The 19,159-nt window shown below is 34.4% G+C and overlaps 1 protein-coding gene across 1 annotated transcript in view; it reads right to left on the bottom strand.

The window, feature by feature from the left end:
- LOC150109990 (telomerase-binding protein EST1A-like) overlaps positions 1–19,159 on the bottom strand; it is a 478,068-nt gene that overhangs the window by 284,550 nt on the left and 174,359 nt on the right. Inside the window, exon 6 of the mRNA XM_090390470.1 lies at positions 15,843–15,921. Within this exon, the coding sequence (XP_090246596.1) occupies positions 15,843–15,921 (79 nt within the window). The remainder of the gene's footprint in view (positions 1–15,842; positions 15,922–19,159) is intronic.

Raw genomic sequence — 19,159 nt, 5'->3', positions numbered from 1 at the left:
TCCACACACTCATCACAGCAATCCTTGCTCCCCCCCAGAATATGGAAACCGAGAACTACTGTGACACCAATTGAGGCAAGTCTGCTAGCTAACTGATCCTGGCTGGACTATCCAGGATTACTGATATTTTTTCTCCCAAAGTTGAGGCCAATTGGATCCTATTGATGGGGGTCTGGAGAACAAGAAAGCAAAAAAGTATCAGAGGTAGAGCAAACAGAAGCAAAGGGTTACAGAAAAAGGAGGTCACTGGGAGGTCCTTTCCACCTATACAGGTGCTCCACATGCAGGGGGAGCTATAAGAAAGCAAATGAAGTGGCTCTGTGTGATAGAGAGAGGGAGAGAGATTACCTGTTAAGACTGCAGTCTCCTAAACGGTATCATGCATTTTTAAGGTTTTAAATGCACCATACAAATGTGAAAACAATATTTAAAGTTTAGGAGTGAGTCTTTAGCACAAGTGAAAATCAATATCTTCTTCTATCAAAAAACTTAGTATCTTCTTCTGTTTATGAACAGAAGAAGATACTAAGTTTTTTGGAAGCTAAAGGGACTACAGCTGTGATGTATTTATGCCAGAAAAGGCAAGAGACATTGGCACAAGATGAGAAATCTGATTTTGACTTTAATTCCGAGTATTATCAAAGATAAGTGAAGTGAGATCTTCCTCACAAGAAACATGACAGAACTGTGTTTTGGTAGAAATGAAGTTAACTAAGTTGCACTTAAATAACTGAAGAAAAGAAAGGTGATGTTTAAGACAATGATTACAAAAGATCTTGAGGATTGTTTGAGCATGAAAAGGTTTTTCAAATGAAGAGGAATCGAGTGCACTAATATTTCTAACTGATTGAACTATGAATAAGAGTTGAGGTTACAGTTTATTTATGTATAGGAGGAAGAGTGTGAGAAATATCACTGCGAAGATGCTTTTTTCCAAAGCATTGGATAAGGTTTTGTATCTAGGACTTCATATTATCATCTTATAGTATGCCTTCTTCCCTTTGTAACTGGGGGTGCTAGTTTTCTCTCCGATCATTCACCTTGTTTAATGGTGAAGCCACTGAAAACAGACATCCCAATCTGACTGGGAAAAAAAAAAAAAATGACAGTTATATACTTCTGGTCATGACATATGGAAGTGAATGGACTCTGACTAAAAAACTGACCAAGTTGAGGACTACCCAGAGGAAAATGGAAAAATCACTGCTCAGCATCACCAATCAAGATAGAATAAGAGCCTTTAAAGATTGAACTGGTAATGGGCAGGTCATATTGCAAGAAGTAACTCAGAAATGGACAAGGCTCATATCTGAATGGTATTACTGACTCTTACTCCTAGCCTTTCTTTGTATCATTTCATCCTTTATGCTCAAGATCTTACTTTTCATCTTTCCTGCTACTTGCTTACTACAAATTCTAAATCTGCCAAACCTTGGAATATTACTCTCACAGTGCATCCAAAACTTTTCTAAAAATTCTTGATGTAGTTCGTGGATTGTTTAGTTGACTGACAATCCCTCTCTCCCAGACTCTCTTCTGCGACTCTACACATGTAATTTCCACATCTCGTCTACAAATATTTTCATGTGTACTGTTCAGAAGAACTGACATCCAACATGTCTTCTCATTTTTACTAAACCAACAGTTGCCTAACATACTTTTAAAGTTGAACTGCTGATTTATCTTTTATTCAATCTAGTTCAGTTCTATGGAACAACCTTTTCCATGATGTATTTCCCAGAGCCTGCAACCTCCTGCTCTTTGGAAAGAATATCACCAGATTACATTGCTCTTGGCTTCTGACTCAATTTTATTTCATACACAGCATTTATTTATAATATATAAATATATTGTCACCAACAGTCAGCAACCAACAAAAAAAAAACAGATTAGCAGTTGTTTATCAAAGCTCATGATTGCGAGAAGCACAAAGAAAATCGTGTAATATTTTTGTGTTTATGTAGGACTACTATTTCAACTATGGATAAGTACATTGGTACCTTTTTTTAAACAGAAAAATAGTTCGGATGACAGTGATAATACAAAAGGAGTTTGTAATGACAGTTTGTGTGTACTTTCTGAAGAGAAAGAAGTCTGTAATGAATCCACAGGATCCCCATCAGTTGCAATGTGATAAAGCAGTTTTCTACTTCAAGTATAAATACATACTTGAAGTAGAAAAGAAATCAGAAACCTGAAAAGTAAAAAGGCAGCTGAACTAGATGAGGTTCAACCAGAATTGCTCAAATTCGGAAATATAAATGTTTTACAGTAGCTGCACTGCATAATTCAGAAGTTGTGATCAGGTCAAATTACAAATGATTGGAATGGAAAAATTACAGAAACTTCCCTAGTTCCAGGTAATTATTACCTGGCCAAATCAGGTTGTCAGGAGCAGATTTTAAGACACCTGAGATGAGGATCTATGTTTATGTATTGAAGATCTGGAAAAAGTCACATGATACTGAACTAAATTTTCCAAAAATACAGGAAAGCCTCGCATAATGTGAATTCAATCACGCTAACGCGATAATCAGTTAATGTGATTGAGTGAAATAATACTATTTCCTGCTTTACATGAGTGATTAATCAGTTAAAGTGATTTTTTACTTTATGTGAAATTTTTTTGTCGCCAATGTGCAGCAAGCAGAAAAGCTGGAAGTAACCAAGAGACATGAAAGTGCACTAGTAATACAATGATTGCGCAACAGCTGGGATACAGCGAGTCTACAGTTTGGGATATAATAAATAAGAGCAAAGAATACAAAGAACAAGGAAAAGCTGCTAGTACTTCTTTAAGCATGCAGATCACCAAAATAGAAGCGATTTAATGAGAGATGGAGCGTCTTCTCATTCTTGATTGAGGATTATAACCAAAAAAGAATACTTCTTACTACAGGGAATATTCCAGCAAAAGCTATCACTTTTTTTATCTCGTTGAAAGAGACCAAATTTCAAGAGAATGTGAAAGCTTTACTGCAATTTTAGAATGGTTTGACAATTTTAAAAATCAAGCTGGACTGAATAACATAAGAATAACTGGGGAATCTGCATGCTGATAAAGATTCTGCAGCCAAGTTTCCAAAAGAATTGCAAAGGATAATTCAAGAAGGTGATAATGATGATCAGCAGATATTCAACATTGATGTAATTAGTCTCTTTTGGAAGCGTATGCCAACAAAAACTTTCCTAGCTAAAACTGAAGCATCTCAACTAAGATAAAGTTCCTAAAGATACCTGAAGTTCGTGTTACGCTTTTATTAGGAGGTAATGCAGAAGGCGACTTTAAACTCAAGCCTATGTTAGATTATCGTACGCAAAATCCATGATCTAACATTATTGAAGAAATCATAACAATTGGAAAAGGACTTGGATTTAATGAACTGGATAACGAAGATGTGAGAAAGTTGCTCGATTCCCATTTAAACATTTAAGCAAAGAATGATCTCCTTCAACTAGAAGAACAGCGTGCATATGAAGAAGAAGAAGATGAGTGAGAACAAGAAGAGAATGTTACGACTAAGAAGCTAACTGCAAAAGAGCTTGAGCTAGTTTTTTTCCAATCACATTGAGCATGCTAAGGAAATTCTGTTTGATGCTAATACTGATATGGAATGCAGCTTTGAAGGTCTGCCAAAATCTTGATAAAGCGATCGCCAGCTATCGCAAATTGCATGACAAGATGAAAAGGTTGAGCATGATTCAAACATCTTTACTTAATTTTTTTTAAAAAACGTAGCTCGATGAAATGTTTAGACATCAAATAAAAATTTAAGCAATTAATTTTTATTAACGTGGATGATTTTATCCTCTAAATATAGCTTATATTGTAATTTTTTTTCTAAATTTACGGTAATTGATGGATGAATTATAGTTATTCCTATTTTTTAAATTATACATATTTGGTCATAAAATACTTAGAAATTAGACTTTTTTGTGGTTATGAGACCATCGGTACTTTATTAATATAATCCTGCCTACTAGTTTCGCTAGCAACTGTCTAGCTTTGTCAAGGCTGAATGGTACACACAAAAAAATATGAGAGAATACAAAAACGTTGCTAACTGTTAGGCAGTTAAGTTTGAAACTATACGTGACAATGCATGACAATGACCGAAGCTTCTCAACACATGCACGCATAGTTTCAAACTTAACTGCCTAACAGTTAGCAACGTTTCTGTATTCTCTCATTTTTTTTGTGTGTACCGTTCAGCCTTGACAAAAATAGACAGTCGCTAGCGAAACTAGTAGGCAGGATTATATTAATAAAGTACCGATGGTCTCATAACCACAAAAAGTCCCATTTTTTTTAATTCCTATTTTTATTGTATTCACTTAGTGTGCATTAATTGATGGATTAATTAATCGTGTTAAGCAAAGTTTTCCTGTACTGAAATGATTCCCCCCCCCCCACTCCAAAAAAATAAAAAAACTTTTACTGCTGGGTTTAAAGTATATTACAAATGGCAAGAAATTATATTATCATTTTAATTCTTTAAGCATATGCAAACTTTGATCCACCTCTACTACAAGTTGCACTACGTGTAGGCGCAAACTTGACTTACTTGTCTGTTTGCTCACTTGGGAAATAGGATTAAAAACCAAGTTTATATATAAAATTACTTGGTATCTTGAATACACAATATACCTTAATGTAAAGCACATCCCCTTGCAGAGATGTATGATGCTATGCATTAAAGGTAATGGTCACTACCCAGCATTAAAGACAATGGTCACTACCCATACCGGTTTCGACCTTTATTGAGGTCTCATCAGTGGGAGCCAGACCTGACAATGCTAAGGTTGAAGTAATGCACAGCTTATGAATTTTACCTAAACAAGTTGCCACAATCTCAGGATGAGAGATAGATGTAGAAAGTTGTTTTAACTTGGGTATATTATGTATTCAAAGATACCAAGTAATTTTATATATAAACTTGGTTTTTAATCCTATTTCCAAAGTGAGCAAACAGACAAGTAAGTCAAGTTTGATGCATAGCATCATATATCTCTGCAAGGGGATGTGCTTTACATTAAGGGAAAAATACTAAGGAAAGTGATCAGAGCTTAATCCACCTTTACCACAAGTTGCACTACCATGAGTTGCCTAGACTTGCACTATGTGAAAGCGCAAACTTGACTTACTTGTCTGTTTGCTCACTTGGGAAATAGGATTAAAAACCAAGTTTATATATAAAATTACTTGGTATCTTGAATACTTAAGAAGAAGACTGAAGCTTAGTGTAACAAGAGCTATTATGAGATCGAAAGAATGGCAGAGGATCAGACACTCTGGCATACCATGATTGGTAACCTCCATATTGAAGAAGCTACTTAAGAAGAAGCAAAAATAGAAGACAAAAGTCCACTGCAAAATGAAAAATAAGGGAAAAAAACAAACAGAGGGAGAGTGTGTGATGGAACATTTTGTAACAGAACTAGAAAAGGATATATCAAGGAAAGTCACAAAAAAAAAAAATCCTATAAAACAATAAAATACATGAACAAAGAAAAAAAAAGGTAAAAATACAATATATTTAGAAAAAATGCAAGTATGCTTAAGAAATGGTTGAGAAGGATTATGGAAGGGAAGCCTGGTAAAAAACAAGCTAGATTCAAGCCAAATAGAGGCTGTCAGGCTCAGATTTTCACTTTACGACAAAGTCACCATACAACATACAGTTATGTGGCGACAATGGGACATTATATCAAGCAATACTTACTCTTTATTAGACATGTAAGTCAGCAGTTAGAATTGAAGGAAGTACAGGAAGTTCGTTTAATGTTCAATCTGGTGTCAGTCAAGGATGTATATTATCTCCTCTTATTCATTATCTATATGGATCACATTATGAAGGAAAGTGGTATTAAACCAGATATCAAAATTGGAGATGTTAATCACAGCTCTTCGCGTTATGTGGGTGATGTTATACTTCTAAATAAATTCGCTACAAGATTCCCTGACTAAATTAACTTACTGTTGTAATAAATTTGATACGAAAATTAGCAATAACAAGAAAAATACAATGAAAATAGGCAAAAACATTGAAAATATCAACTACATTGTGAGAACCTATAGAACAAGTAAAACATTTCAACTACTTAAGGCACAATTTTTAGTGAAGATGGTAAATTAAATATGGAAATAGACAACAGAATCAACAAAGATGGTATGGTAGAAAGTCAAATGAATAAATTTATATAGAATAAGAGAGAAATTAATCAAAACACTAAATTTGATATACAAAAGAGTGTTCAAACCAATTTTAACTTATCAATCTGAGAGCTGGGTTAGAAATAAAACACTTGACCAAAGACTCGAGACCACAGATATGAGTGTCCTGAGAAAGATTAGGGGTGTGCCAGATGGCATCAATGGCAATATCATATTAAAAACAAGGATAATAGGAAAAAACTTGACATTGTTAGCATCCAGGTATATGTTAGCAAAACAAGTGTTCTCTTCCAGGTTGGCAGGAAAAAGATCCAAAGGTGGATTGTTATAGTAAAAAGTGTCTTAGAAGACAGAAATATAAGATCTGATAATGTTAGATTCTTAAGAGATAATAGATTGATTTGGAGGAAAAATTTTAATAGGAAGTTAGTAATGATGTAAATTCTTCATGTAGTACTATCATAATATTCTGTACACCCCTTTGAGAGTACATGTCAGGAATTTGATAATAATGATGACAATCATGATAAATATACCAAACCAGCTCATACAGTCTATTCAAGAAATATATAGAGGAAATAAAACAGCCAAATTAGAACAAATATCAGAATGTTAAAACATTTCAAAAAGAGTGCAGCAAGGATGTACCCTCTCACCTAAACTTTATATATAATTTATATAATTATAACAGTTTGGAAACAGCATAGCCAATTTGGTATGAAAATAAACCCAAAAATAAAGAGACTGATACACTATTATTTGCAGATGATCAAATTGTATTAACTACATCAGAAGATGATCTATAGAGATCAGTAAAATCATTAAATGAAATTTCAGAACAACATAATATGAGAATATCAAAAGTAAAGAGAAAAATAATGGCTTTCAAAGGAGAAAGCCCAATAATAAGTAAAATAGTAATAGATAATAAAATATAATAAATTTAGTTTAATCCTTTATCCAAGTGTGAGCAAACAGGGTTTGCGCCTGAAAGTATTTTCAGGACTGGGGTAAGGTGGTACAACACCAGGGCAACTCCTTGCCAAGGTGGAGCAAGCTAACATCACTCCTGTCTCAGTATCTCCCATAATGCAAAACACATCTCCTTGCGGATATGTATAATGTTATGCATTAAGGGAAGGGCCACTACCCAGACTAGTTTCGATCTTTATTGAGGTCTCTTCAGTGGGAGCCAGGCCCAAGTGGAGATACCAGGCAGAAGCATAGTCCAAGTAAAAAATAAACTTTCAACATCTTTCTCTAAATCCAGAGTAATTTATTAAAAAGGTGGCACACCGTTTGGCAACTCCTATAGGTAGCGATGACTTTGCTAATGCTTCTGCCTGGTATCTCCACTTGGGCCTGGCTCCCACTGAAGAGACCTCAATAAAGGGCGAAACTAGTCTGGGTCGTGGCTCTTCCCTTAATGCATAACATTATACATATCCGCAAGGAGATGTGCTTTGCATTATGGGAGATACTGAGATAGGAGTGATGTTAGCTTCCCCTACCTTTGCAACGAGTTGCCTGGTGTTGTACTACCTTACCCCAGTCCTGAAGATACTTTCAGGCGCAAACCCTGTTTGCTCACACTTGGATAAAGGATTAAACTAAATTTATTATACTCTAACCAAGTGAAAAATAAACTTTCAACAGATAATAAAATAATACAGTAATACTTTCAAGTATCTAGCATGTGACTTATCATATAAAATTTAAAAAGATATAGCATGAATTATATGGAAGTGAAATGTGGACCATAAAAAAAAATAATAATAAAATAAATAAAAAAAAGAAAAACATATTCAAATGGCAAAAATTAAATTTCTCAGAAAAAAACAGTTGAATATACCAAATGAGACTATAAAACAAATGAAAGAAATTTTACAATCCCTGAATATGAAACCAATTAAATACTATATAAGTAAATATAAACAAAAATGGTTAGAACATCTAAATTGAATGGACAATAGCAGACAACCAAAAATACTATATAGGATATAAAATAAATTGAAAAAGAAGAATTAGAAGACAAAGAAAGTGGTGACATGAGACAGAAACAGGCAACTTGGCATAAAATCCATGATATAAAGAAGAAATAGAAAAAGAAGAATGAATTTTTAATCTAATTTATAACCAAGCGAAAAAAAAAAACTTTATACTAGCTCTAATCCAGAGTATTTTAATAATAAGGTGTTACACCTTTTGACTATTTGTATATGAGTTCTGCATTGCTTCAACCTTAATATCTCTTCTGGGTCTGGCACCCATTGATGACATTTAATGATGTTCGTCACTAGGTTTGCTTGCTTCCTCAGGAGTAGTGATGTTCTGCTTGATGGTGCCTGTCACTGAGTGAAGCCACCACTGAATTTCCTGTCATGGAGTGATTTAATAGTGATTCTTCAGGATTACTCATTGAGATTTAGAGTGATCTGGCAGATCACCCACAGTTTTTAGAGATGCACCTGTAACTTTAACTGTATCTCAATAAAGATCAAAACCATTCCGGTTATTGGCCCTTCCCATATTGCATAGCATTATACACACATGAAAGGATGTCTGCTTTGCATTATGGGATACTAAGGCAATTAATGTGAAGTCATTAGCCTAGTTGTGAAGATATTTTACATGCAAACTTTGCTTACACTTGAATAAAGGATCAAACAATATAATTTATTTGCATTTTTAATTTAATTTTATAACAAAGTGAAACTGCAGCATTGTCTCTGATAGTGTGTAATGTGGATTCCTTTAGGCCTGTTGCTCTTGAAATATCACATTCTCGTTTCTTTCAAAGTGTTTTATTATTTCAGGCTTATTCTCAATTCTTAAGGCTTTCCTTTTTCATTCACTACTTTGATTCATATAGCCAGGAGAACTTGAGAGAACAGTGCAATACACACTCATAGGGCAATGCATGTGGGTGTACTGGAGTGTGTGTGTGAGAGAGAGAGAGAGAGAGAGAGAGAAGTTAGGATGTGTGTGTGTTGTGTATTCCTCTGCAGGTTCATTACATTCAGCAGATGGTATTTTTCTGCATTTATCTGGTGGCACTTGGTAGTGCAAAGCATAGTTACCTTGTGAAAAATCATGTACGAGCTAATGCAATTTTGCATTTGGTGATTTTATTCCCCTATTTATCTATCACACATGAATAAATTCACACATTGAAAACTCACATTCTTTAGGCCTAATTCATGTTTTGGGGATGGAGAGGAAAACAAACAAGAGAGAATTAGTGGTGGTTGTGGGGAGGACAAATGATTTAAGTGGACATAAGGAGAATGTAAGGGTGCATATCAGGAGGTTAAGGAGAGTGAAAAAATGAAAGCATAATGGGAAAGACTGTCAATGTGTTGCTGAGGTATGACAATGACGAGTTGAGACGGAGAGCCACAATCATGAATAGTATGCTGGCAGAGCTGTGTGAGGACAAGGGAGTGCAGTTTGTGGATGTATGGCATGTATTTGAGGGAAGAATGGAATTATACAGACGTGATATTGCATTTGAATGGCATTGGAGTGAGTGAACTGGAGAAACTGTTGCTAGATGGAAATGCACTCTTTGATGCAAGTAAGAGGAGAAGTGAAAGATCAGGAGAGTGGTATGGAAGAATTGAGATATGGATCTGATCATTACATCAGAGGATGTAATTGTGAATGGGTATTCACACTTTTCTGCAGTGTGAATACCCAGGTGATCACTTCATGATCACCAAGGTTGTGGCTCACCATATGCAGATTTCTGCGAGGAAACGATATATGTGGAAGTACAAGGCTGATGATTATGACAAGCTTAAGAAACAGCTTAGAAAAGTAGCATGGAATGAGAAATTGAGCAGTAAGGAAATAAATGCTGCTTGGAAACTGTTAAAGAAATACATAACAATAACAGCATCAATGTGTGAAAGTATTCCGAAAGTCCAAAGGCTGAATAATATAGGTGTAAAAACAGATGAATGAGAGAATTAAGCATGAAATCTGAAGAAGGCACTTTAAGGGCAGTACAAGATGAATAAAGGTAATAATCAGTTACATGAAGAGTATAAAGAACAAACCCAGGAAAGTGATTCAGTTAGTAAGGAAAACAAAACTGGAGTATGAGCAAAAATTGGAAAATCAGGAAAAGAAAAACCCTAGAGAGTTTTTTTAAGATATGTGGCAAGTAGAAGGAAGAAAGATTATGGTAAAATGATGTTAACAGATGAAAATTGGTAGCTACTTAGACATGTGATGTGAAGTCATTAGCCTCTATATACAAGTAGCCCAGTTGTGAAGTGACTTCACATGCAAACTTTGTTTGCTTACACTTGAATAAAGGATGAAGCCAAGAATATAACTTCTTGGCATCTTTAATTTAAACAAGCTGTTAAATAAATTGTAATAGATGGGATTGGATAACAGACTTCTGGGATGGATCAGTGACTGGCTGTCAGATAGGTATCAGAAAATTGTGTGGAGCTGCAGTATCACGAAAGAGGAAGGTCATTAGTGGTGTGCTGCAGAGGTCAGTTTTGGGACCACTGTTGCTAAATTTGTATATTAATGATATTGGGATGGGTTTAACTGCAACTGTTTGAAGATGATGCAAAATTTGGGAGAGCAATGCAGAATCAAGCAGATGTTAGCCTTACAGGAGAGCTTGAATAGATTGCATGAATGGGCAAGTAAGTGGAACTATCAGGTCAGTGTTGCAAAGTGTAAGGTTTTGAAATTTAGTAAGCAACAATGAAATACAAAGTATACATTTGATGGGGGAAACTTTAAAGGAGGTAGAGAAGATGAAAGATCTGGGAGTGGTTGAAGATTAGGACCTCAAATTCAGGGGATATTACACAAGTTGTATAAACATTACATCAGACAATGGCAATCATGCAGAAATAAAGAGGTTATGATGCCACTGTATAAGGCCCTTGTCAGGACTCATATGAATTACTGTGCACAGATTATTTGGTTGCCGGGTTTTCATGGTGATGAGTTATGTTAGAAAGGATCCAGAGAAGATTCACAAGGGTGACCAGTGATCTTTGTAATGCCGAGTATGAGGACAGACTGAGAAAATGTAAATTGCAAAGTCTTGTGAATAGGAGGAGATGCAAAATTATAGCAATGATTTAAAAAATTAACCTTATGGCTCTTCCTTTAGTAATTATTTTTATGCATCAACCAGGAGTTTGCTTATGAAAAATACATTTCTATGACATTTTGACTTCCTTAGTACTGAACGAGAGTTTTTGCTCTCTTAAAGTTTCTGTGTGGTCTCTGAAGAGAATCAACCAGTTCGAAACAGCTGTCAGGCCAGCAAAACCTTTATCAAATGCACCAATAAAAGACGAATATATGAATGCTTGGGCAGCGGTCATCTCTTTTAAGTAGTGCAAGCTAAAGCAACTCGGGAATGCAAGGATCGTATTCTCTTTAGCTCTCAGGTCAACTTATAAAACTTTCCTAGTTTCTATAAACATTCGGCTTTGAAATAATGTTGGATCTAATATTCACTTTGCCTATGTAATTTTACATCACCGAAATGAAGCCTTATGGCTCTTCCTTTAGTAATTACTTTCATGCACTGACCAAGAGTTTACTTACGAAAAATACATTTCTCTGACATTTCGATTTCCTTAGTACTGAACAAGAGTTTTTGCTCTCTTAAGGTTTCTGCCTGGTCTCTGAAAAGAACCAACCAGTACGAAACAGCTGTCAGGACAGTGAAACCATTATCAAATGCACTAATAAAAGGTGAACATATGAACACTTGGGGGAGAAGTCATGTCTTTTAAGTAGTGCAAGAAGGCAACTCAGGGATGCCAAGAATTGCATTCTTGTTAGCTCACAAGTCAACTTATGAAACTTTCCTAGTTTCTATAAACATTCAGCTATGTTACTGGTGATGTAAAAGCTTCATACTGGTGATGTAAAATTACATAGACCAAGTGGATACTAGATCCAACATTATTTCATAATAATGAGTGACCTGAATGCAAAAGTTGGCAAAGGGGAAGAAATCTGGCTATTGGAAAATTTGGACTGGGTGAAAGAAATGAAAAAGGTGAGAGATCGATACAATTCTGCATTCAAAATCTATGCACAATGAATATTTTCTTTAAACATCCTAAGTGCATAGGATAGCTCTAAGAAATCAAACAGATTTCATAATGATAAATAATAGATACAAAAATAATATAACCAATACCAAAACATACCTAGGTACTGATATAGGTTCAGACTAACCCTGTTGTGTTTACTTTAAAGATCAAACTAAAAAACATTTCTTCTTCTTCTTTGAGTGCCATCTCCTATCTGCGACCACCTTGTCAAATTTTGAGCGATCTCTGAGAGACTGCTCAGAGTAGCTGAGCAGTCTCTCAGAGCTCATGCCAGTCCACTGTCTGATGTCTGCCAGCCAAGATTTTCTTCGTCTTCCTTGTCCTCTTCTTCCATTTGTCTTCCCTTTTATAATCAACTGGAGTATCATATATTTTTCATTACGAAGTAGGTGACTAAGATATGCAGTTTCCTTCTTTTTATGGTATCTAAAAGTTCACATGATTTCCCCATTTGTTCCAGTACTTCCTGATTGGACGTTTTTGCTGTCCATGGGATTTTTAACATTCGTCTGTATAACCACATCATCTCAAAGGCTTCAAGTCTTTTTATTGATGTTGTCTTCAAGGTCCATATTTCTGCACTGTACAGCAGTACAGACCATACATAGCATTTAACCATGTGTATTCTAAGCTCTAAATTTAAACTGCAGTTACACAGTGTTGATTTCATCAAGAGAAAATCTTTGCCACTCTTTCTATTTGTTTCTCATTTAAAGAAAGTACTGAATTAAGAATTGGTTTCATGCTTATGACCATGAATTTAGTTTTGGTGATATTTATTTTTAATCCCATTTTTTCATTCACTTCATTTGAATGAAGTGAATGAAGACAGAATGAAGATCATTCTGTCTTCATTCACTAGTTCAGAAGATTTTGAAGATCCTGAATATTGTCAGCCAGGAGAGCTGTGTCATCAGCATATCGGATGTTACTGATGATTTCACCATTTACATTAATCCCTTCCTTTCTTCCTTTTAAGATTTTTTGAAATATGGCTTCTGAGTATATGTTAAAAAGAAGAGGTGACAGCATACATCCTTGCCTTACTCCTCTTTTGATGTTAATGGAGTCTGTAATAATGTCATCAACATTTCTAAAAACAATTATATTGAAATGCTTGACTTGACAACTCTGAATATACCTGAAAACATACTGGTGTTTAACACAGAAATTAGAAAAAAAAATTAGATAATGTAGAATATAAAACAGAAAACAACATACTTGGCAATACAGAAGAAACTGAATAAAGATGGTCAAAATTTAAGGTGCAATATATGAAACAGCTGATAAGATTATTCCAAAAATTAAATACAATAAGAAAAAACCCTGAATGACAGAATCAATATTAGAACTTATGAATGAAAGAAGAAAAAAGAAAAACACACCACAGTATAAAATACTCGGTAATATATAAAAAAAAATGAATGCATGAAGGCTAAAGACCAGTGGCTAAATGGAAAATGTAAAGAAATAGAGGATTTGGACAACAAACACAATTGTAAAGAAATGCATAAATCAACCTAAGCTCTGACAAAGAAAAAACTTCAACCATAATTTCAACCATATAAAAGATCAAAATGTAAAATTACTACTAGAAACACGAGATATAAAAAGATGGAAAGAATATAGAAAAGAACTGTTTGCCTCTGAATGCACAGAGACAAGCGATATACAAAATATGGATGGTCAACCAATTACATATGAAGAAATAGAATATGCTATAAGCCAAATGGAAACAGGTAAAACACCAAACTCTGATCAAATCTCTATCAAATTGTTAAAGAAATTAAATAAAAACACAATTAATGATCTAAAAATTATTTTCAGTAATATCATAGAGGATACATCCCTGATAATCAAAGAAAATCCATCTTTGTTACTATCCCAAAACTTCAAGAACTTTTGAATGTTCGGAATACAGATTAGTAAATCTAACAAGCAATATTACAAAAATATTACTGAGAATAATCCTAGAAAGAATAAAAGGTGTTTTGTCAATAGAAATAGATGACACTCAAACGGGTTTCTAAAAAGACACAGTTACAAGAGAAGGAATTTTCGATTTGAAAACAATGTGCAGAAGAAACCTCAATAACCAGAAAAGCATCTTTGCTTTATTGATTACATCAAAGCATTTGATTCAATAGCTAATAGATAAGTCACAAGAAATTAATACATATTCTACTGAATAATGGTCTAAAAGGAAAAGATCTATGCATAATTACAAACATATATTGGAATCAAATAGCCTCAATAAGATATAAAAATTAATATTCTGAAAGCTTTGAAATAAAAAAAAAGGAGTAAGACAAGGATGTGTCTTATCACCTTTCTTGTATAATACATAGTGAACAAGTTTTTAAAGATATTGCAGAATTGAAGGGTGTAAAAGTAGGAGGTAGGAACTTCAACAACTTCAGATATGCATATGACAGTTCCTTATTGCAGAATCTGAAGACGATCTTCAAAACTTAGTCACAGAAATTTACAACAGAAGCTTAGACATGGGGTTAATTATCAACCTGAAGAAAACAAAGTACATGATCATATCAAAATAAACCAACAAATAACAAACTAAATGTAACTGCTAACCAAAAGAAAACTGAACAGGTAAAATCTTTTATATGTCTGGGACAAATGTTTACAGAAGGAAGAAATTCCCTTAAAGAAATAAAGAGAAGAATAGCGATAGCAAACACCTTCACAGATACAAAAACTGCTCAACATCCAGAGACATTAACCTAGACACAAGAAAAAGATTAATAAAGTGCTATATCTAGTCAAGCCTTCCTTGCAATAGTGAAACTTGGACTCTAAATAAGAAATAGAAAAAAAACTAAAAACTTTTGAAATGTGAACCATCAGCAGAATGCTGAAAATATCATAGGCAGAGAAAATGAAGATGTTTTAAAGAAAGCAAAAATGAAAAGAGCATTAATGAGTCATTAAAGAATGTGAACTTAATTGAACATCTAATTATACAAGTCATTCAGAAGCTAATATTAGAAGGGAAACTTGGGGGGGGGGGAGAGAGAGAGAGAGACCCAGAAGAATGTGGTTTGAAGACATTAAGGACCGGACTGGCTTAATTACCATAAATATTTCAGAGCAGCAAAAGAAAGAAAAAAGTTCTATGAGATGCTTACCAGCCTCCTTCTAGGGAATGATACTTGAAGTTGGTGAGTGGAATGTATTGCATGAGTGTGTTGTAGATACACTGAATCAGTTTAAGGCATGGTTGGATGAGTTCTGTGTGGTACACACAAAGCTCATCCCAATGATGAATCTGACTCCACAGTCAGACATTAATAATGATAATTCCTATTATAATAATAGCAAAGCCAGTATAAGAATTGAATAAAGAAAGGAAAATTGTAAAATATACAAATAGATAAAATTAAGGAAAAGTGTACAAGACAGAGTCAAAAGGTATTTTTATTTTTTCCCATCTTATGTTTAAAAAAAGAAATGACTAAATCTGAAAATTTAGGAAAGCATTAAACATTCCATATAATGTTTAATGTCAAATAATAAACAATTATATAAAAATTACTTACTGCATGTAAAGCAATGATTGCTAACTGATTATATGGACGGCCATTCTTTGGTGCAATCTGTTGTGCTTTCAAGTACCAACTATAAAATACAAGCTTGTTTTTAAACACACAAACAATTCATACTTCATGTTTAATTATATTATTACTACTGGTAGATGAGTTTTGGTTAACTAGATAAGTACAGATCAACTTAAGATATTCAACGATTAAATTAACATAAGAATTTACACTTTGCAGGAAGAACAACACAAAATTTCTTGAAAGAGACAACAAAATTACATGATAGCCATAGTAATAAACTTTAATGAAAGTACAGATATTTCGTACCGAAAATAACAGTATATCATCAGTGCGTAGAAACATGAAAATCAAAGAACAGGAACACAAGATGCATACAACAATTGATTCACCAATTAAAAATTGTTGCTGTAAGCTAGAAATTAATATTAATAAATAATATTAAAACTATTTTTAATGTTTAAATAAAAAGAGAATCTCCCAAACTTTTGGAAGAAAGAGACAATTGTTCTGATTCGGGTTAGGCCGAAGTGAAAGGGTTTCACAGCTTTCTTTGAAAGAGCATTCAGATATAAAACTGCTTCTATGGAGAAGACGAGCTTCATCCCACCAGATACAATGCTTAGTGTCAAGATTGTGCCAGACCAGACTTTTAAGGTTTCACATTTTCAATTTAGTACTGATGTTCGTTAATTCTATTTTCCACAGAACAGTCTAACTGCCCAAAGTATATCAAATTACATTCACAAGGAATCTTATAAACACCAGCTAAAAATAGAGGTGTGACAGTTTATTTTTTGAAGATAGTAACAGATGAGAAATTTTGTTGGTAGGAAAATATGTGGGAATAAGATGATACTTCTTCAAAATTCTACCAATATGTTCGGAGATACCAAAAGGGATTGGAACCCTGTGGTCCATTGAAGAATCCTTAGATGTTGGAACATAGTCAATTATCTGCTTGATCTGATGAGAGTTGTAATTTAATTCCATTAAAGTTTTGATAGTGAGAAGTTCTTGTTATAAGCTTGAGGGGAGAGGAGCACACATTATGTGCTCTATTAATTAGACTCAATAACACCAATTTTTTGAGAGATGTGATGAGCAGACTTTTGATAAACGTATCTACCAGTAAAGGTAGTGTTCGATAAACAATGGTTGACAAAGTACCAAGGCTGTGGGAGTAAGAAGGATGTCCAAGAATGGTAAGCTACCAGCATTTCCTATAATAACACTTAACAGTATAACTATCATGAAGAGGGGGGAAAATACATTTATTAAGCTCACTAATATTTCACTGGTTTTCTATCCAGCATCATCAGAACACAATGAAGCTGAGACAGGCACACAGCACTAAACAAAGTAATTGTAGAAACAATTTAAATAGTAACTGACACCTGATATTCCTTATTTGGCAATCTCTATGGATCAGATAACTACAAAGTTAATTCAGAGAAGTCTGGCTATCAGGTCTTAAAATGAGTCTCCCAGATCTTTGGTGAATTAATGCAACCATACTTGTTGAGGGTGGGAGAGTGCCTCATAGCTGATGCTGATTCTAAGAACAGTCCTCAGACTTGTAACAACTATGTAATAAAGATGTTTTTCCTCCATCTTATCCTATGCGAAGGAGTATCCACAGTATGGTCTGCCAATCCGGACTTGCCATACAGAGGTTCTCGGATGTAATTTTTATGTTCTTCAAGGTGTATGTTAACTGATCTAGCAATCTGTCCAAAGTAGACTAACTTGCAGGCACAAGGAACTTTATATACTCCAAGATGTTCAGAGGATGTAGTCTATCTTTAGGAGGAAATATAAAAGCAGCTAGTTGAATGGTTTGAAAGTGGTATGGAGATCATATTTGCAAAAAACTTTGGCTATTTTAACCATTTTAAGACCTAATAGCCAGACTTCACTTAATTAACTTTGTAGTTATCTCATCCATAAAGGGCATTACGTAAGGACATTAGGTGTCAATTACAATTTAAACAGTTTCTACAATCACTTGGTTTAGTGCTATGTGCCTGTCACACAGCACTAAACCATAAGAGCACTTTTATTGCACTCTTATGATGCTGGGTAGAAAACCAGTGAAATATTAGTGAGTTTAATAAATGTTTTTTTTTCCTCCTAGTGTGGTATATCTCAAGCTTTATTATGCACTTAAGCCTTTCTGTACGAATACCAGTATTTTTTTTTTCCACGGTGAAATGAATGCATGGATGAAGGCTATTGATCCAATGTAGGAAAGTGGCAAATTCATTTTTAGAATGAGAATAAACAGCAAAAACATCATCGATATAACGAATAATGAAACCAAAGAGAGGGTTGAGGGAATGAATAGATGAGAACAAGGTATCTTCCAGATAGTTCAAAATATAGTTTGCTGCAGGTGGAGACATCAGAAGGCTACCCATGGCAGTGCCTTCAACCTGTCAACAGATCTTGTTTTTCAGTTTAAATAATTGTATAACAAATTCAAAAATCTTCACAGCATCAGGAGGGAACAATGACCAGATAAGTGATATTTTGAGTAAAAATTGATGAATTTGCATTACATAGTATTGTTTACTTTTAGTATTTTAACGTGTCTGGGTGATTTTTATGTATTTTTTGAGTATTTTAATAGTAAATTGATAGATCGATTATCTGTGCACATGGCTCCCATAAAAAGGAATACAAGATGGCGTTCAGGTCGTCATATTTGTCTGAAAATCTTAACTTAAAAGACTTGATTCAGTGAACCGTTTGCGAAATGTATGCATTGAGGAGAGCGGTTGGAGCCTGGTTAAACAACGATTGTGGAGTGAATGTGTGCAAAAAGTGTAAAGAATGTGAGGATTTAAAGAATGTTTCAGGTGGTGTTAGTGATAACATTGACGAAAGTGAGAATCTAGATAACAGTGATATTCGAGGTATGAATGAGGATATTTGCGAGGTAGTACCTGATAGCTGTGAGAGTGGCGTTGTAAGAGAGAATGAAGTTAAGCACACAGAACGATTGAATGAATCATCGGAAAATAAAAATGATGACACTGATGCAATGAGTGAAATAGCTCTATTACGCGGAGCGATACATGGAGTAAACCAGCAACTGGAACGTTGGCAAAAATCTTTAACCAGCATACCGACTAATAATCGACAAAAGTATGATAGAAAAAATAAGGGTATGATAGTGAGTGTAAACAAAATGTAAGAGCGTGTGTTGTATGGAGATTCCCTAGTAAGAGGTGTGTTAGTTGAGAGTTTAACAAAATCGTACCAACCTCGTGTGACCGTAAAGAATGTCAGCGAGT

The sequence above is a fragment of the Typopeltis vanoorti genome, chromosome 1, assembly GCF_054136105.1.
Source record: "Typopeltis vanoorti isolate ZY-2024b chromosome 1, IOZ_Tvanoo_1.0, whole genome shotgun sequence".
NCBI classification, from domain to species: Eukaryota; Metazoa; Arthropoda; class Arachnida; order Uropygi; family Thelyphonidae; genus Typopeltis; species Typopeltis vanoorti.
This window is presented reverse-complemented; position numbering and strand designations above follow the sequence as displayed.